The 18,617-nt window shown below is 37.0% G+C and overlaps 1 protein-coding gene across 22 annotated transcripts in view; it reads left to right on the top strand.

Moving 5' to 3' along the window:
• Positions 1-18,617, top strand: part of LOC121875141 — a 317,156-nt gene that overhangs the window by 288,795 nt on the left and 9,744 nt on the right. Inside the window, exon 24 of one of the 22 annotated variants that reach the window (XM_042379552.1) lies at positions 5,001-5,049. The exons of the other annotated variants lie outside the window; for them this stretch is intronic. Coding sequence (XP_042235486.1) covers positions 5,001-5,042 — 42 coding nt within the window. The 3' untranslated portion in view covers positions 5,043-5,049. The remainder of the gene's footprint in view (positions 1-5,000; positions 5,050-18,617) is intronic. 22 annotated transcript variants of the gene reach the window in all.

Raw genomic sequence — 18,617 nt, 5'->3', positions numbered from 1 at the left:
GTATTTCCTCGTTCACTTTTTGGCATTCCCATGAGGTAAGAAAGTATTTTGTCTTCTATGGTGATATGTCCTACAGTTGATAGTTCAGGAACACAGGTAATCTGGACGATTACTGAGTAATGTATGTGGTAGCAAATTTTTTGTGAAATAGATAGTGAAATAAAGAAAGTATCAGAGCAAATAGAGAATAAATAATGTACCGTGGTTGTTTTTTTTGTATTACATTACAAGCCCCTGTACAGTCACCCACAAAAGTCTTCTTGCCTCTCCTCCTGAACCACGAACCCCAAGATTCAGACTTGTAAACATGAAGCAGTAGACAGTGATGCATTACAGTATTGTGTCCATAAATGCTTCGGATTCATGAGTCTGAATCTCAGGGGTTCGTGGTTCAGGAGGAGAGGCAAGAAGACTTTTGTGGGTGACTGTACAACAACAACAGAACATTAAAAAAAATAAAATCCAAGCACCAAACATCACTCTTAGGCAATAGTGGGCCAGCCTGGTTACTGGTGGTGGTGAGGAAGAGTGTTAGTGAAGCAGATGGTTGTTGATACAAATGGTTAGTGGTGTTAGGTCACCTGTATGGAGTGTGGGTGACCTCACTCAGTATATTGCAGTCGCATCATAATTTAGTTCATATAACCATGAACACCAGTACAGTACAGCGTACAGCCTGGTGATGTTTTGTGCTGTGCAGTGTTTGAGTGACAAAACCATTCATCTTGGTGTACTGTGTGCATTCATAGTACAGCATTGCATACAGTATTTGCAGACCATTTGATAATATATTTTAGTATAAAATTAATGTTTAATGTGAATAATAATGTGATGTTAAGTCAACCCTGACCCACCACACTAGCCTACCTTGGCTGCCTTCACTATAAAAATATTTGCAAGCTGAGTTTACTTCTGGTTAGTTTTTATTTTAAATTGTAAACAAATATTTACCCTCCTTTAAAATTATGAAATTATATTTGAAAACTCAATATGCAGTAGATTACTGCATATTTGTGTAATGATCTCACAAAACCCCTTAAAAAATATAGTACAGTACAGGGTAATCTTGTATTTAACAGGCATAATATCATCTGTCTGTCATATTCATTTTAGGATGGATTCTTTGGTTCCTTTCTTTTTCTTTTTCTTTTCTCCAAAACGATAACACAAGATACTTTAACTAGTATTGTAGGTTAGGTAAGACAGTTTGGGTCTTATTATGAACTATAAATTATATAATGTAGTAGAATCTGGTACTGTACTTCCAGACATATCAAATATTAACATAAGGAGTGCATATTTTTACACTCATTAGATACACGATTACTGTACCAGATACAGTATTGGAATAAAAATTTTCCCAAAGTAACACTTTTCTGAAAGGGTACGATTAGTGTGCAGCAGACCACCAGGGAGATGCCGCACCTTAGATGATTTTTTTAATTTGATAATACTGTAGCCTTTATAGCTGCAGCGTAAACAGAAGGCTTCACAGGGCCTTTGGGGACCATTCTGATACTGTATACCCAAAACTAGCAGGTCTACACAGAAGACACAATCACAGCAGGATATACAGTACAGTACAACATGGTTCATGGAGCACAGTGACACAATCCTTTTATAGCAAGGGATGTAATCATGGAATCCTCCTAAGTTCTTCAGAAAGAAAGAATTACCCAGTAGTTTCCTTTTAGCCTACCTGTACGTATTTAATCATCTCTGACAGGATGTACAGCATGTTCATTTTTAATTGGGGTTTTGGATCTCAATGGCTTAGTCTTTCCTGGATACAATAGGTCAAATCTCATAGGGGTGTTTGGCACTCCAGTCTTGGGAAACTTTGTAGGACCACCACCTCTCTTGTTTTAGCTGTTGTAGAAGTGCAGGAATCTCTTGGCTAAAAGGCAATAACCCTAAATGGAGAATGCTCTTGAATCCCTTTACTGATAGAGCCCAGAAACAGACAGCTTTGAAACTCTCCATCCTCCCTTGGGTTCATGACCAAACAGTTAGAACTGCCTGGAATAAGAGCCAATGCACGGCAAAGCTGAATTGGCAGTCATGGCTCTTAATAAGAGTGGCAGTCTTTTGGGGACAAAATTTTGCCAAGTCCCCCTCACTTGAGATGATTAATGTTAGAGGAGAGAAGGGTGATCAGTACAGTACAGTATATCCAATTAGCAAAACACATTAACCCTGATTGATGTTGGGGATCTATCTTAGGATATACGACCTCCCAGAAAGTTGCTCTATAGTACTGTATATTATGAAAACTGCCTGGCTATGGGTTCTGCCAGAAAAAGGTATTTAATGATGATTCCTCCATTTTTCTTAAGATATTTTAACGCCAAGAATTTTGAAAGAAGTTGTACAATATTTATGGGTAATTTGTCACAATTAAAAGTATTTGTTCTGTGTGGTGGCAAGTTTGGAGTTGTGTTTAAGAAGAGCAGTTTAAGTGTCTCTTGTTTTGGTCATTGGGATTGGGGAATTATTTTTATAAAAAGAATTACAATACTAATTGGCCTTCTCTTATTGAAGGCACTGAATTATTATACTAGGGAGGCAAATTCTTATACTCTGTGATAACTTTAGTTTATATAATGACAAGAATTCAATTAAAGATTACCCGTAGTAATTTTATTCTACTTACTCGGTTAATTTGTTTCACCAAATCAATAAAATCTTTACACCTCAAAAGGAATAACTTGTTCATCATTCAGGACTGTTAAGTTGTACTCAAAATGAATACAGTGGAGTGACATTCAAAGTGAAATTAAATACCAGACAACCAAAGGTGTATCTATGTTCTGAAACTGGGGGAAACAAGTTATGTGTTGTGTTTTCTGTGGGTCATTAACTCTAGGGTCTAAGCTGTGTGACCAGAGTGCATGTTTATGATAGATTGAGTATCATTTGAGAGAAGTGTGACCAATGAAATGTCTATACATTGCCGTACTCGAACACTATTGGGCTCACTTTGGAAAGTGTCCTGACGTGATTGATTGATCGGTTCGTATATCTATCCCTTTGTCCTTCCACGTGTCTGTATATTCAGGCAGTTTTGGACAATAAATCTTCACACTTATTGCAGATATTTCTGTTATTTCATTCACTGAGCCCCTTCCCTAAGACCTTGCTTGGGATTGCATTTTGTTACCACATCTGCCCTGGAACAGGTTAGGCTATCTAGACATCATCAGACTTTCCAATGGACTGGTAGGTTCTACATGTAGTTTCAATTTTTCATAAACTTTCAAGTGCAATGTTTGTCATGCATTATCTACTGGTAGTTGTAATAGTTGACGAGCATCACACTTTAGTCGATATTAAACTTTGGAAAATACATGTACTGTACTCCTACCAGCCCACTGGGAATTCTCTCAGTGTCCAGATGGCCCAATCCACCTCCTCTTCTGTCCAAAGGTGGAGCCATCAAGTAGTGACATGGAAAGTTCATTTACTGACAAAAAATATTAACTGCTTTCTGTTCAGACACATAGATGGCACCACCAGTAGTAGGCAGGTCCATGTGTGTGTGTTGCATTGATGTGTTTGCCAGTCTAGTTGTAACTGTGATGACTGGTAGTTAACCAATCACTAGGTTCACAGTGTCAATAGAGCAGAAGGGTATTTACTGTGTTCGTACAGATATGAGCGGATTAATTTTATTTTTTACCAAATGTTTAAATATAATGAAAGTGCTGGGAGGCTCATCAGTCACACTCACTCAGTAACACACCAGCTGTTGATCGCAGTGTTGAATTAACCTTTCTGAAAATAACACTACAAATTACGAGACTTTGAAGCTAATTTTCAGCATTTTGACTTTAGGGTTGCTAACATAATGCAAAATTTATCATTACAGTATATCAATACATTGTGCATCTTTAGATTGAATGTGCATTGGATGTTATAACACCAGAGAGCATATTTCCGTCAGTGATTGGTGCTCGCTTGATTAGCGTTCCATATACCACAACGTTTTCCTGTGATCCCTGAGCTGTTATTATGTGATGGCTGATGAGTAATGTTGTAATGTCTTGTTTAGAACCTTAGGTGTAGGTACTGTGTTGCATTTACTACACTTGTTTTACCATAAGTCTAGACTCTAGGTCACATGTCACTCGGCACTTTGTTGGTTAAGCTATTTATTTTGTTTTTGTTTTTTGTTTGGTGTTCGTTGTTTGGTTGTAACATGGAGTGATTCAGTGAACAAGCTGTCTGCTTACTCTGTTCAGTACAAACTATTGAGCTTTGAGACAGTCACAATGCATGACCACCACCACAAGATCTTACTTACATGCCACTTATAGTTCTTGCCTAAATTTTTCTCTTGTTACTACACTTGAAATGTTTGATATGAATGTTTCTATTATATCTATTACTTCTTGATCAACTTAATAAGTGAACAGTTAATGTATATATTGTATAGTTCATATAAATCCTCCTAGTCAGGGACAGACATCAGAAGATTTCCTTGTTGATACAGTATAGTATAGTATAGTACAGTCTAGCCATTATGCCTCACTTATAGAACACAACTCTTTAGTATTATTTTTAAGGAACAATGCCCCTTAGTAATAAATAAGTATATTATATATATATATATATATATACTGTATATATATATATATATATATATATATATATATATATATATATATATATATATATATATATATATATATATATATATATATATATATATATATATATATATATATATATATATATATATAGCACTGTATATATAATTAGTAGATTGCCATATGTAAATATGTAATGGCACTTCCTCTTCAAAACAGGTTTGGATATTATTGTGCAGGAACTAATGCATTTATCTTTTAGTTAAGTCACTAACGCAGCTCACCAACGTTCATCAACCCATGCTCATTCCCTGTTCCATGGTCAAATGATCAGAGTTAAGAGAATCATATGCTATATAAAGTGAGCATACATGCCCTGAACTGATCCTATCTTTCCTGCCCTGGCTTTAGCTCGATCCAGTTCGTAGACTTAGCGGCTGTGGGGTCGACTAGCACACAGGTTAGCCTAGCTTAACGCCAGCTAAACTAGTCCTTCACATGTTCTCTGGAGTACCTTTCCCATGCCCAACTCTTATTATGATTGGCTGCGAGCCCTTAAAGGTGCATTCTGATTCGTTATTGTGGTACATCTCACCCTAGCTATGCCCCACAATCCTGCCCGCTCCCCTGCCTTAGAAGCCATTCGTAATGTTTGTTCGTCTTTGTTGAGGGCTGAGTATATTGCTCCAGAGAATGTAAGACACATTGTGTACGGGGTCATTGCTGCTGCTCTATTGTATGTATTGTCATTTTGAGTCTGATGTCCCTTTCAAAAGCAATGATGGTCCCGTCAAAGATAGCCATATGTGTACCCCTGTGCATGACAGCACATATATTCATAAAAACATGCATACTTAATCTTTAGTTTTTCTATCTTTTTGTTACTCACTAAACTGTTCCTCTCACCCCAACTCATTCTTGTATTCTGTCTTTCTCTTTGCCTCTCCCTTTTCCCCTTTCTATAGTTGTAATAGTCCTTACACACGCATAGTTCCCCGCCTGTTTTTAGTTGACGCTGCTGTCGTGGTATTGTCCCTGTAGTTGGTCCACCATATGATATAGCTGAGAGAGATGCCCTGTTTTTGCATAGATTCCATTCTTAGCGTCAGTGGGCAGTCCACAGCCTATATCGGTCAGGTTAAGTTTGTTTCATGTACTTGGCTTCATACGTCTGGTCTGTCACTCACCTTGCCTGCATCGTACACGTACCCAGTATCACACATGACTTGTTTTACACACGTGGCTTGGTACAGTACTTTCAACTTGTCAAACCTCTGACTTTTGTAACACCAGGTCCATGTTACATATTGAGGAGACCCTTCAGCTGATGCGTTCCTCAATTTAATGGTTTTGCATAATATGTCCAGAAGTATTTACCCCCACAAAAAATCAAAAGTAAAACAAAATTGGATTAGAAAGATAAATTATTTTTTGTTCTGCATTACTGTCATAAAGTCATCTACGAAAAGACTATACATAATTAAAGTTACATATGTTAGAGCTGTCCAACAATTTTGATTATTTTTTTGCCTTGATATTTGGCAGATTGGTTTATTTCCTTAAATACCCTAAATGAATATAAACCTTGGATTTTTTTATTTCATTTAGGTGAACTATAGAGTACAATACTATTATATGGTAAGAAAGCTTTGATATATTACAACACAGCAAATTCCCAAGAGAGAACCCACAATATTCACTGATTTTATTTCTTCACTTCTGCCCGGACACGAGTCGATGGATGCCATTAATATCCGTCGTATTATCTCTCACTCCATCCATTCGTTCATACGTATTTTTATGTGTTTTCCGTCCCTCCGTCCACTATTTTTTGCTTGTATTCTGGATATCTCATTAAATATTTAATTCAATCTCCTCAAATTTATTCCATGGCTTCATCTAATCAACCTTTTGTAAGAGTTTGAAGATGAGCATCGTTGACATTCACTACAGTACAGTACTTCTTGAGATTATGTAGCACTAGACTGATAAGTTTTATGAGGGATATTTAATGCCCTGTGATGCTACTTTATTTATTATGTTTAACTTTAAGTTCTCTATAGTGTATAATATTTACTTATTTTGTGCATCACACTTCTATAATATTTACATTTATTTTTGTACATCACACAATTCAGATTATAAGATGTTGTGTCATTAACACAGAGGCATGCAATAGCTGAAGTTTCACCTTGCTGTGGTCTTTATATACATATTATTTGTCACAAATGGACTGTACCTCAAATGACACACCAGATATGTAGCCCATGCCCCATCTATTGTGTCACATATTACTTGTGTCTCACTATTCCTGTCACGGATCGTACACCTGGACGATGTCACATACAACCTCTTTGTCACACACTCTCCTTGATTGCACATCTAGGTAGTGTCAGGTCTGGCTTGTGTCACTTATATACCTTATTTTTTCACCCACCCTGTGTGTAGTATCTGGCAAGGGTCACATGTCTCACCTGAGTTCCACCTATGTAACATTATATGAACTACCACGCTTGTGTTTACACTTGGTTTGTTTAACTGACTCAGCTTTTGTCAGCTATTTTAGTCTGTGTCATACATATAGCTCTTGTTACTCAGAGGTTGTATGGCACACATTACAGTAGTTTGTAACACACTGGTCTGTTATACACACATGACTTGTGCCAAGCACTGGACTAATGTCACAAGACTGGTTTGTACCACACTGTTGATGTCAGCCCTCTGGCATATGTATACCTGTACCACTTCCCTTAATGTACCACATGGATATGTCTCGTGTCACCCACCTGATTTATGCCACACACCTGACTTGTATTAGAGGCCAGACTTGTAGCACACACGACCCAAATAGATCTAAATGATGCTATATATCTCATTCATAACAGAGCCAGACTTGACCTACATCAGGTTTGTAAGGTCACACTTGGTACCCAACACTTATAACAGACCAAACATGTGATGTGACACACACCTAACTTGTGACATGTACCAGACTGGTAACAGAGACCAGACTTGATTTCTAATGAAAACAAGACTTGTCACCACACCAGACTTGTCACATACAGGGTACATGATTAGTGTTACACACACATAACCACTGACATTTACCAGACATGTCACATACATGGCTAATATCAGATACCAGACATGTCTTATAGTTTGGCTGTGTCACACATCAGACATGGCTCACACACTGCACTGCCCTTCTTATATACGGTATAACGTACAGTCGTGTACAGTATATGACTATTGTCACACAACACTTGTCATATACACAACCACCATCACACAACATGCTTATAACACATCTAGGATCAGTCACACAACAGCACTGCATGACACACGTCATAACCACACAAAGAGGTGTACAGACATAGTCAGGGGGACTTTTATGGCACAATGAGGTGGCAGGCATGGCCAGTGTGACACACCAGACTTGTCATATAGCCAGTGTGATACAAGGTGACAGGCATGGCTTGCTACACACTCTTTATAATACTTTGTCTTGGGTGTAGTTGTTTTGCTTTTGTTTGCAGCTTGTCTTAGCACCAGAGTTATTACCCAGTGCTCATAGATGCCCAGTAATGGTCCCTGGTAGAGTGTTGTTTTAATGTATTATTTTTACAGAATATTTGCCTCATCTATACTTGAAATATGGTATAACTCATAATATGACTTAGGTATACTGTACTGCTATGCACATTAGAGGTGATTGTAATAAAGGAGATGCAGTATTTGCATTTATTAATATTTTGGCTTGGTGTTGGTAAAACAAAGTATGCAACAGGTATACTAATGAATTTGATTTATATTTCTTGGACTGTGTGTAGTGTATTATCTGTGTAACCTCAAAATAAAATAAGACTTTGTACCCCATGCCCACCAATCTCTCTGTCTCTGCCCTATTTCTCTATACTTTTTCTCTCTTTCATTCTCTCTATTCATCCTTTCCTCTCTCCTTCCTTCATCCTTCACTCTCATTCACCAGCCACCTGCTCTTCTCCTATTACCCACAGCCTCTTCGTGTTCTCCTCAATAAAGCTAAATATACGGTACCTTTGAACCTCCTATCACATTTAAAGGAAATTCATCCATGTTTTGTACAAACTCAAATACATACAGTATATCAGAAGATGTTTAAAATGGTATCCTCGCAAGAGGTACAATTTCTATATGTGTTTAAGATATTTTATTGCAATAAGATCATGATTTAGGAGTTGGAGGGTGAGGGATCTTTGTCTCTTGAGGATTTTTTTTCAACATTATGAATTTCCTTTAAAACTTTGTTGTGTTTGAGGTGTTGATCCCCCCCTCCTCTCCTCTCCCTTTTTGCTTCTCTGTGTTTCATTTAAATGCAACATTTTAATGACTGTATGTAAATGATAAATCCTCCTATTTACTGTGTTTTAAGCTGTGTTCAGAGTCGCCAGTTTATGTGAAAGCGTAGCTAGGTGGTAGGGTCTGCCTACCCCTCCACCCTGGCACTTCCACCCCACACACACCACTTAATGCAACACTTAGTCTCTTCTCTTCTCTTCTCTTAAGCAAACAGACTGTGTTGAACAATAAGTGGTAGGTGTGGAGTGTGGATTAAGCCTGCTAATGACCTTGCTTAAACCCGCACAGGAAGACTACCACTAACCACCTCTATCCCTCCCCACTAATGTTGCAGGGTGGTAACATAAAAACTATACACTTCATGTCTCTTGCTGAGGACGATGCGGTCATTGCCACAGACATATCAATTGTGTAGGCAAGTATTTTTATTGCACGAGCCCTCGTCTCCGCCTGCTGGTTCCCTCTGCAATGGCAGTTGTCTGACTTGGAAAATGTCTGTAATATACTTACCTGGAGTTTATCAGACCTTACAGTAGGTGCTAAACCTTACAGTCTTCCAAATGTCCTCTTTCTTTGGCTGTGGTTTGTAAGGTTTTAAGGATTTTTTTCTGAGATTTTTACTCCTGGAACTCAAGAACCAATAATACTGTACAGTATTTAAATTTAATTCATTTTCTTCAACTTTCATACAAGTATGCATTATTTTCCTTCAACATAGAGGAGGGAAGCTTCCAAAACCTTTCAATATAAATGCCTTTTTCTCGCCTTGGTGCTCAGATATATGACTTTTGGCTAATTGTTTTTGGTATTGGTAACTTTTGTAGTCTAGTACAGTACAGTACATACATAAAGCTTAATTGAAGCAGGTGAGCTATATGACAGCATTACACCAAGCCAGACAGACTTTCTGCAGTTAGGGATGAGAAGATTATAGACAACAAAACCTAACATTATAGAAAACATCTGTAAGGATTGTGACGTAGTGAGGACTTCAGTTCCCTCCCTGCACTCTGATGGTACAATCATCGTGCTTGCAGTAGACCGGACAGTGGGCACAACTTGAATACATTACTTATACTGTTTATTGATTATGTAGATATCACTACATAAATACCTTGAAATATATTGATAACGTAGATACCATTAGATACTGTATATAATTTACAGCATCATCACTGAATTATCAAGACCGTGACTTCTTATGCTCGACCAAGGGTTCTCGGTAAAGTAACCATTCATATACAGTACTGCATATAAATTTGTACAGTACCTGAATTCGAAATAATTCCACACCAATTTTAGACAACTTGGAGGTGCACAACACTGTGACTGTAACCCCAATTTAGTATCATTCAATTTATTATCATTCGAGACACTGAGGAATAACTTACTCGTGCTGTCTTCGTCTTCAAAGGAAAATAATCAGTACGTTGTCAAAGTTACTGAACTGTTTATGGTAATTTGTATTTGCCTGAATTTCATAAACATTCTTATGATGTTGTTATGGTGAATCAAGTTGAGGGTGTGTTAGGATGTACAGTAGTTTGAGGGACATATTATCCCAGGGAAGGGATGCAGGGAGTTACCAGAGGAAGGAAGGGAATGTGGGGACATTTGTCAGTGGAGAAAGTTTTGAAGAGAACAACTGTAGGGAGAACAAAGAACTGTAAAGGGGAAATGTGGACATTGTTAGTGAGGGAATATTAGAAGGGAAGAAAGTTAGTAATGATAATATTTGTAGGGGAAAGCTAGTAAAGGGATTATTTGTAGGAGAAAAATTAGTGAAGGGGAATAATTTTTGTGTGGAAAAAGTGAGCCAAGGGATTATGAATAGTGGAAAAGTTACTGAAGGGAATATGAGTTACGGAAAAGTTATTAAAAGGGATATTAATTAGGTAAAATTTATGGAACAGGATATTAACAAAGGGAAGAGGTGAGTGTAGAGGATATTAGTATTAGGGGAAGAAAGTGGAGAGGAGAGATGGAGGGAGTGAAGGGAGGGGACGTGGCTTTATGATACCCTCCCTGTATTCAGTGTTATGATTTTGGGTCCAAATTTAAGTAAAAATTTACCAGTTGTGGGTATAAATCATTCCTCCAGACCTAACTCAAGTATACCATACCTTCCACCCACAAAATTCTCTCAACCTGACGAGAGACACTGTAAGAAACTGTGCAGAATAGTGAGCTAAGCCATTAAGTGTGGAGAGATGGCTGTAAAAGGGTGATAATGATGGGCTCCAGAAGGGAATGATAAAGAGAGCTAAAGATGATGATGACTTGAAAGATGAGGAGAGTACAGAGATGTTAGATGGGGGAGCTAGATAATGTAGGGGAGAAGAGAGGGGGAAGTACTGTGATGTTGATGGAGGGGGGGGGAGAATTTTAACTAGAGAGAAGAAGATAATGAAGGGACTTTAGTAGAGGGGGTGAATAGACATAAACAGGAGTAGGATTTAGGTACAGTATGTTATCAGAGGTGGAGTTTGGAGGAAATCCACAATAATGGATCACTCACGTTTGAGCTTCCTCTTTTCTGACCTACCTGACTTTCTTGTTCACTTTCCTTCCCTGCATCCACCTTTGACAGTGACATTAGACCATATGCCTGATCTGATAAATTATTTGTTTGGATCCTGCCATTTGAGGTCTGGTAGAAGAACATTATCAATTTACTTACGAAATAAAGTCTGCGTCTCTTAAAACTTTCATTTTTTCTTAAAACTTAATTCCTCCTTTTCTTTATCAAGCACACACAGTACTACTATACTTGTAAAGTAAATACTAATAATCTTCAGTCTAAATGGTGGAATTTCAGTAATTATTGTTTTTTTATAGAGTTACCATTACTGTATATTTTATGGACTAGTAAAAAAAAATATTAAATGCCAAGGAAGTCTTCAGTTCATTGGATGCTTTCCTTCACTCATAGCTCCTGTCCCACATCTGTTTTGACTTAATCTGCAATGCTTCTCGAGGACCCTCAGTCTACTCTTCTATTCCCTCAATCTCTTCCTTTTATTTTTTCGTTTATTCTATTCGATATTCTCCATTTCCAAATGTTCTCCTTTTTTCTCTCCTCCTCTTCGTTTTTCTCGTGTTCAGTTCCTCCAGTGTACATAATTGACAAAGCACAATCATAATGCCTCTGGTGGCAAAAGGCAGCGAACTGTTTGTGTGATGTAGCACGCATGAGCTTAACGACAGGCAAATGAGTTGAATGTTAGCAACTTATGATAGTTCATAGGGTCGACAGGTGGTCCTCATATATATTGATGCTTATGTAGCCAGTAAATGATGGTCTTTTATTTGTTATCTAAGACTTGTTTGTTAAAGAAAATGAGCAGTAGTTTGTGTGAGTGCCTTCGCCGATATAGAATATATAAATATACTGTACATCTTGAGCGTTCTCCTTACTATAGATGTCTCACCACGCATTTGAGGTGATGGACTTGCCTACTGTGTTGTGTTCGGTGCCCGATGATTGTAACCTAACCCTCTACTCACTTCCTTCTGAAATCGTGTCAGCCCCAGTCCCCATTTTATACAGACCCATCCATGGATGAACTCCCAAAACCTAGCTATAGCCTTTCTTTATTTTTTTATTCTGATTGTTTTTAAAATCCATATAAGACGTTCCCTTTAAAACTCTTCCATGTGTAAATGCATAAGACCCAAGCACAAGTAATTCCTTAATTATACAGTACTCCATTTTTCCTTTTCCTCCCACATCTCTTTACCCTCACACTTCCCACCTTAGAATGCAACAATGACATCTTACTTTGTTAGTTGTCACTTTGGAGTATCTTCCCCCAACCCTGGCAAGATTTTCCGCATGATCTATGACATCGTCACCCCGACCCGCCCAGAGTTGTGTTTGAGAGATTTCTTCTCCATCCCAATTTAGAAGAAGAGCAGTCCATAATAATTAGTGAGCATTAGAAAGATATTCATCCTGCACGTTGATTTGCTGTTCATATACAGTATACACTATAGAGAGAGAGAGAGATATTTGGTATACTCAGCCATTTAGTTGGTATATCTTAAAAATGCCTAGTTAAGTTCTTCAGAACAAGGACCAGATAGTTCATAGATTATGTAAATGGTTATGTAGTTACAACTAGCATTAAAAGGGATATACAGTAACATATATATACAGTGTATATATATATGTATACTGTATATATAAAATATATATATATATATATATATATATATATATATATATATATATATATATATATATATATATATATATATATATATATATATATATATATATATATATATATATATATACCGGTATAAATTTACTATCTCTGCTAATTGCTGGAGATATTTCTAAGGTTGCTGTTTACAGTTTCCAGTCAATTATTTTCCTGCACATCGTTACTTACACCATCCACCTGGTCCCCACCATCCTGTGGGGTTTTCCAAGTTAATTTAAATATGTAAAAACTTATACCGTTGTGACAACTAACCAGAGTACTGCTTAACATCTTATTGTGTATCCATATATCCGTCACGCTTAATAATTATGGGGTGATGCACTTTATTTATGTATTATCACCACAGAATGATATAGTATCATCATTCAATACAGTATCTTAAAGAGTGGATTCCTGTACTTGATGTTCATATTAGTATGCAGTTGTCAGTGTTGGTGCGACCAGTATTGGTATATGTGCTGCTCTGACACAGCTTATAATTAATTCTTAGTCACTTTTTTTCTGATTTTCCATATATTTCCTTACCCAGGCTATTGAGGGGTTCAGTATGTCTCTTTCTCATCAACATGTCTGCTAGTTTTTAACAAATAATTCTCTGAGTTGGTAAAGTTGATGTATATTATTGGAAGATATTGCAAGTGCATTGATGGTTCTGAGGCGATGAGTCTCCAACCGTTCGGTGCAGTCCATCCTCCGTAGCTTGGTAGAATCAGCTCGATGTCAATTCTCAACAGATTTTTGTTGGTTGATTTACATGTACCGGGCACTGTACGAAGTTAGTGACCATCAAATGAGTCTATACATCCATCTCAACTATACGACTGCAGATGTTGTCTTCGGATGACTGTTGTCCACTGTAGAGTCAGGTTATCTTATTAGTAATGAATGGCTTATCTGTTAGGAGATTTAGTTTATCTAGGTGTGTGCAAGTTTAATAAATGTCGAAAATAATTACTGTACTTCACTTTTCAAACGTGTACACTCTCTTCAAAAAGTATCTTTACGATTTTGTGTGAGATAATATGACACAATGGATGAATGAATTTGACAGCTCTACCGAGACAACAGGAGTCGCAGTGTTCATTTTGAAATTCATCGGACCCCTCCGTAAAGATACTTTTTGGAGTGTGTGTACGTATTACACGAAAAGATTTATGCAAGAATTTTATCCTTTAAAGAGAGGACAGTAAAATAAAAGAGGGTATTAGTAACAGTTATAATTAAATCTTAAATAAGAGTAACTTTAAGAAGGATGATAATCTTAAATTAAGTAACACAAGATAATCGAGTTAGTGTGTTACAGTCATTACAGTATTACAGCCATTCCTCGTGTAATGGTAGGTGCGTTCCATAAAAATACTGTATTAAGTGAAATCATGCTAAGCGAACACTAATTCTCATTTAGATACAGCATTACATGTATAATAAGATAGGGATACATACAGGTGAGGGTGAAGGGAGAGGAAGAGTAACATGTAACAATAAGTGCGATGTATTATAGAAGTTTACTGTACTACACTAGTACGTATATTAAATGTACAGTACAATATAAAGGAAGCACTATTAAAATAGAACAGACTTTAAGCTTTAATCTCTATTGTACCATATGTAAGCCTTAAAAAACTCTTGTGTTTAGTGTTCAGTCCATGTACACGGGGTCCCCGACTTACGAACACCTGCTGATACAAACGGAGTTAACTTGAAATTCACAGTATTTTATTTTCCTGATGACCTATTTTTAACTTTCATTTACTATATTTTGTCATTCTCTTTCTTCTTTTGTCTGAAATTAAATGATTTTAGATGTACACTGTATATAAGAACTTAGGTTATGATATAGTGGGATTTTAAACATTGTTCTGTAAGTACGGTACGCACATAACTTGTGTTCCGACTTACATACAAATCCGACTTAAGAATGTTCTTAGGAATGGAACCCGTTCATAATCTGGGGACTCCCTGTACTGTACTCAGCAGCTTTTCCGTTCATTCCATAATTAAATAATGAGAATTATTAACTTTTGTTGTACTTTATGGAATAAAACTCTTACAGTTTGTTTTATTTCGTCTGCAGTAGCTCAAATTGTCGTAAAGAAATTGATTTACAGAACAGTATTCTTTCTTTTGGGAGCAGAGTTGCTGTTCTCACTAGCTTTACATATTTTACTCATGGTTATTAAAAGGGGTGACACAGATTTATCAAGATTAGCATGAAAGATTGCTTAGAGACATAAACAAGCTGGCAACTACACTGTCTGAGATAGAAGGGATATTGCCAGCAGAAGAATACTATATGTGGCGTGTTGTGGCTGTCTTCTCAAGGACTGGTTCTTGACCATGGGCCAGATTCACTGACAACTTACGGTCACCGTAAGTCCCTATGATCAACCCCAAGGCTGAACGGGGACCCACTAACAGTTTACGATGACCGTAACCATAATTGTCATACAGCAAAGTTACAGTGGCCCCTGAGCACCCGTAAGCTTCCGCACGGCAGAAATAAGGTCACGTAACTCCCGTTTTCTGTACTATACAACCTGTGCCAAAACACACAGCTGCTAGACATACTTCAAGCATCACCAGTGAGAATGAAGCTGAGAAGATGGAACTAATGATTGTTTTAGCTCATGACCGTGCACTCTGGAGAGAACGGGTGTTTAAGGATCCTTTGGTCCCTCTCCAAATTGATGCCACCTTATTCTACGGTACTACAGATTTCCACAAAGGGATATATGTACTATGGCTAGATACTGGTCAAGTGGCAAGGAGGTCTCATGAGGTCCCATCACATACGTCTGTGTTAATAGCAATGAGGTTTTTTGCAAGTGGTAGTTTCCAGAGTGTAGTTCGTGATGTTATTGGCTTAAACCAGTCAACTGTGTCAAGAATTGTTGTGACATTTGCTCCAAAATAATAGTAATAATAATAATAATAATTATTATTATTATTATTATTATTATTATTATTATTATTATTATTATTATTATTATTATTATTATTATTACAGGTATTTCTATCATTAATATTTATTTTATTAACAAAAATCTCTTAGGAGAAATATAGCCAGGTGTTTTCTTTGAAATGCGTCCCTCCATTGTTCTTCTCACATGTGACTTTATGCTTCATCAGCTGGTGTGATTAACTTATGATTGGTTAATATTCTTCAGAGTGTTTTTTCCAAGCTCGGTGATTGGTCTAGCAAAAAATCAGAACAAATGCACCACAATTCCCTCCGGCGGTAGCTTATTGAACTAAAATGATTTGGCGTCCCCTTACGAACCGTTAGTAAATTGCTCATTACCGAGATCGTACCGTCACAGTAGCCTCTCGAGATAAGGGGAAAGATACGATCATAGTTATGGTCATGTTAGTGAATCTGGACCCATGTCATTTGTGTTAAAACAAAAAAATATTGACAAATTGTGTTAAAGTAAAATCGTGTAAAGTAAAATCACGTAAAACAAGAGTAACTGTCCTTTAATCAGTTTAGGGATCCATTTCGTGGGTTTAAAGTTGAAATACAGTAATATTAATTATGGAACATGCATTCATGCAGTGTGTGCATACCGTACATGAACAAGATGTTTATACAATCCTCATATACTACTTTTTTCTTCTTTAATTATTTTGTTACCAATAGAATTACTGGTGTATACTGTATACCGTATATACAGTACGTACTGTACTTTGAAATACAGTACTGTATCATAATGACTGTTAGCTTTGTGTTGAAAATATTAGTGTATGATAAAAGTGTGTTGTTTTATTTTCTATTATTTTATTATTATTACTTTATTAGATAATTTTTGTTTGAATGTCATTTCATAAATTACTATTTTCAATACAAATTCACCAGGTAATAAGATACCTTGTACAGTACAGTCCATTACATTACATTACAGTAGTTAGTTCTATACAATAGATTACAGTACGTATTGGTAGTTATGTGTTTTTGTCATAAAGCATACTTAGTGTACTTATAGTATGTACAGTAAGTATGTATGTTAAAACACATTACAATAATATTTTCTTTAAGCACATACTATTAAAAATCCTACATAAGTTCAGTGCATTGTTTGGCATTCGTACTGTAAACATTATCAGCTGTGCTGAGTCTAGCTAGGGTGAGCGAGGCAGCCAATAACAACCTCCCTTGGCACGGCTAACCAGTAGGTTTAGGGTGTGGGTGGTGAGGGAGATAAAGGGACAGCGTTGTTTTGACGGCAAGCGCTCATGGTCACGTACACACTTCGCAGCCATTTTCTGCTTGCCTTTGTGTCCAGGGTGGCCAGTAATGCATATATTTACTGACCATAATGCTGTACTTATTTCCTTTAAGTAATTCATTTAGAATTTATTTTATTTGCACTATTTTGCATAAAAATTGCTCGGCAACACACATGAAGTCTGTCGCCAGGCTGTCTGGCTGTCTTTGTGTTCGTGAGAGCAAGTAATGCATAGAAATAATTATCGGAATAAAAATTCCACAAATGAATACATTTATAACATAATCATATCATTATTTTCCAGTAATATTATACTACAATACAACTACATTACTTTTAGCAATATTACTTTGATACAACATGATAAAATGGACAAACAATGAAAATGAAACAAAAAAAAGTAGGTACTTACATTCCGAAGCTTTCCTGTGGCCGCGTGTGTGGCGTGACATGCAAATAGTCACGTTGGAACCGGATAACCCAGGCCGGGCATTCAAACAATGCCGCGCAAAGGCGTACGATCCGGACCGTCAACCGGGGCGTAGAGGTTAAAGAATCACTTCTCTACTGAAATTTCATTTATTGTCAGAATCAGATTCAGGGTAATGGGAGAAATGAAAGGGAGGCAGGCAATAGAGGCAGAAGAAGAGAGAGACAATGTGTATCTATCATCTTATCTCTCCACCATCTTCATTTTCAAAATCGTGAATCGTGTTGATCTTTAATATCTTTTTCTTTTCTCCATGTAAGTTAAGTCCAGTTGTAGTTAACTAAGATGGACTTTTTTTATGCAAAAAGTGCTTAAAGTGGCATATATTTCTTAAGTCATAAGATTGGCATTTTGTCCGTTGAATAAACTGTTTGCTTGCAGTATGCCTCTTCCAGAGATCACTTGCCATGCTTGATGTGTTCCCCTCCAATAACCACTTACTGTATTATCAATGATATTTTTCCCACAAAAAATACCTGTTGTGGGTGTGTTCAGCCCACAAAAATTCACTTGCTATGCGTGATGTTTGTCCCCAAAAGTCACTCACCATACACAGTGTTTGCCCCACCAATAATCACTTACCGTCCGTGATGTTTAACCCCCCCAAAAACACTCGCTATAGGTGTTTTTCCTCTTAAACCAATTGTTGTGTATGGTGTTTTTTATCCTACAAAAATCACTTACCCCATGTGATGTATGTCCCTCCAAAAACTACTTAGTGTGTGGTGACTGTCCCCCACAAGAG

The sequence above is a fragment of the Homarus americanus genome, unplaced genomic scaffold (assembly GCF_018991925.1).
Source record: "Homarus americanus isolate GMGI-L3 unplaced genomic scaffold, GMGI_Hamer_2.0 scaffold36970, whole genome shotgun sequence".
Taxonomy (NCBI): Eukaryota; Metazoa; Arthropoda; class Malacostraca; order Decapoda; family Nephropidae; genus Homarus; species Homarus americanus.
Note: the sequence above shows the minus strand (reverse complement) of the source record. Positions and strands in the feature narration are given on the sequence as shown.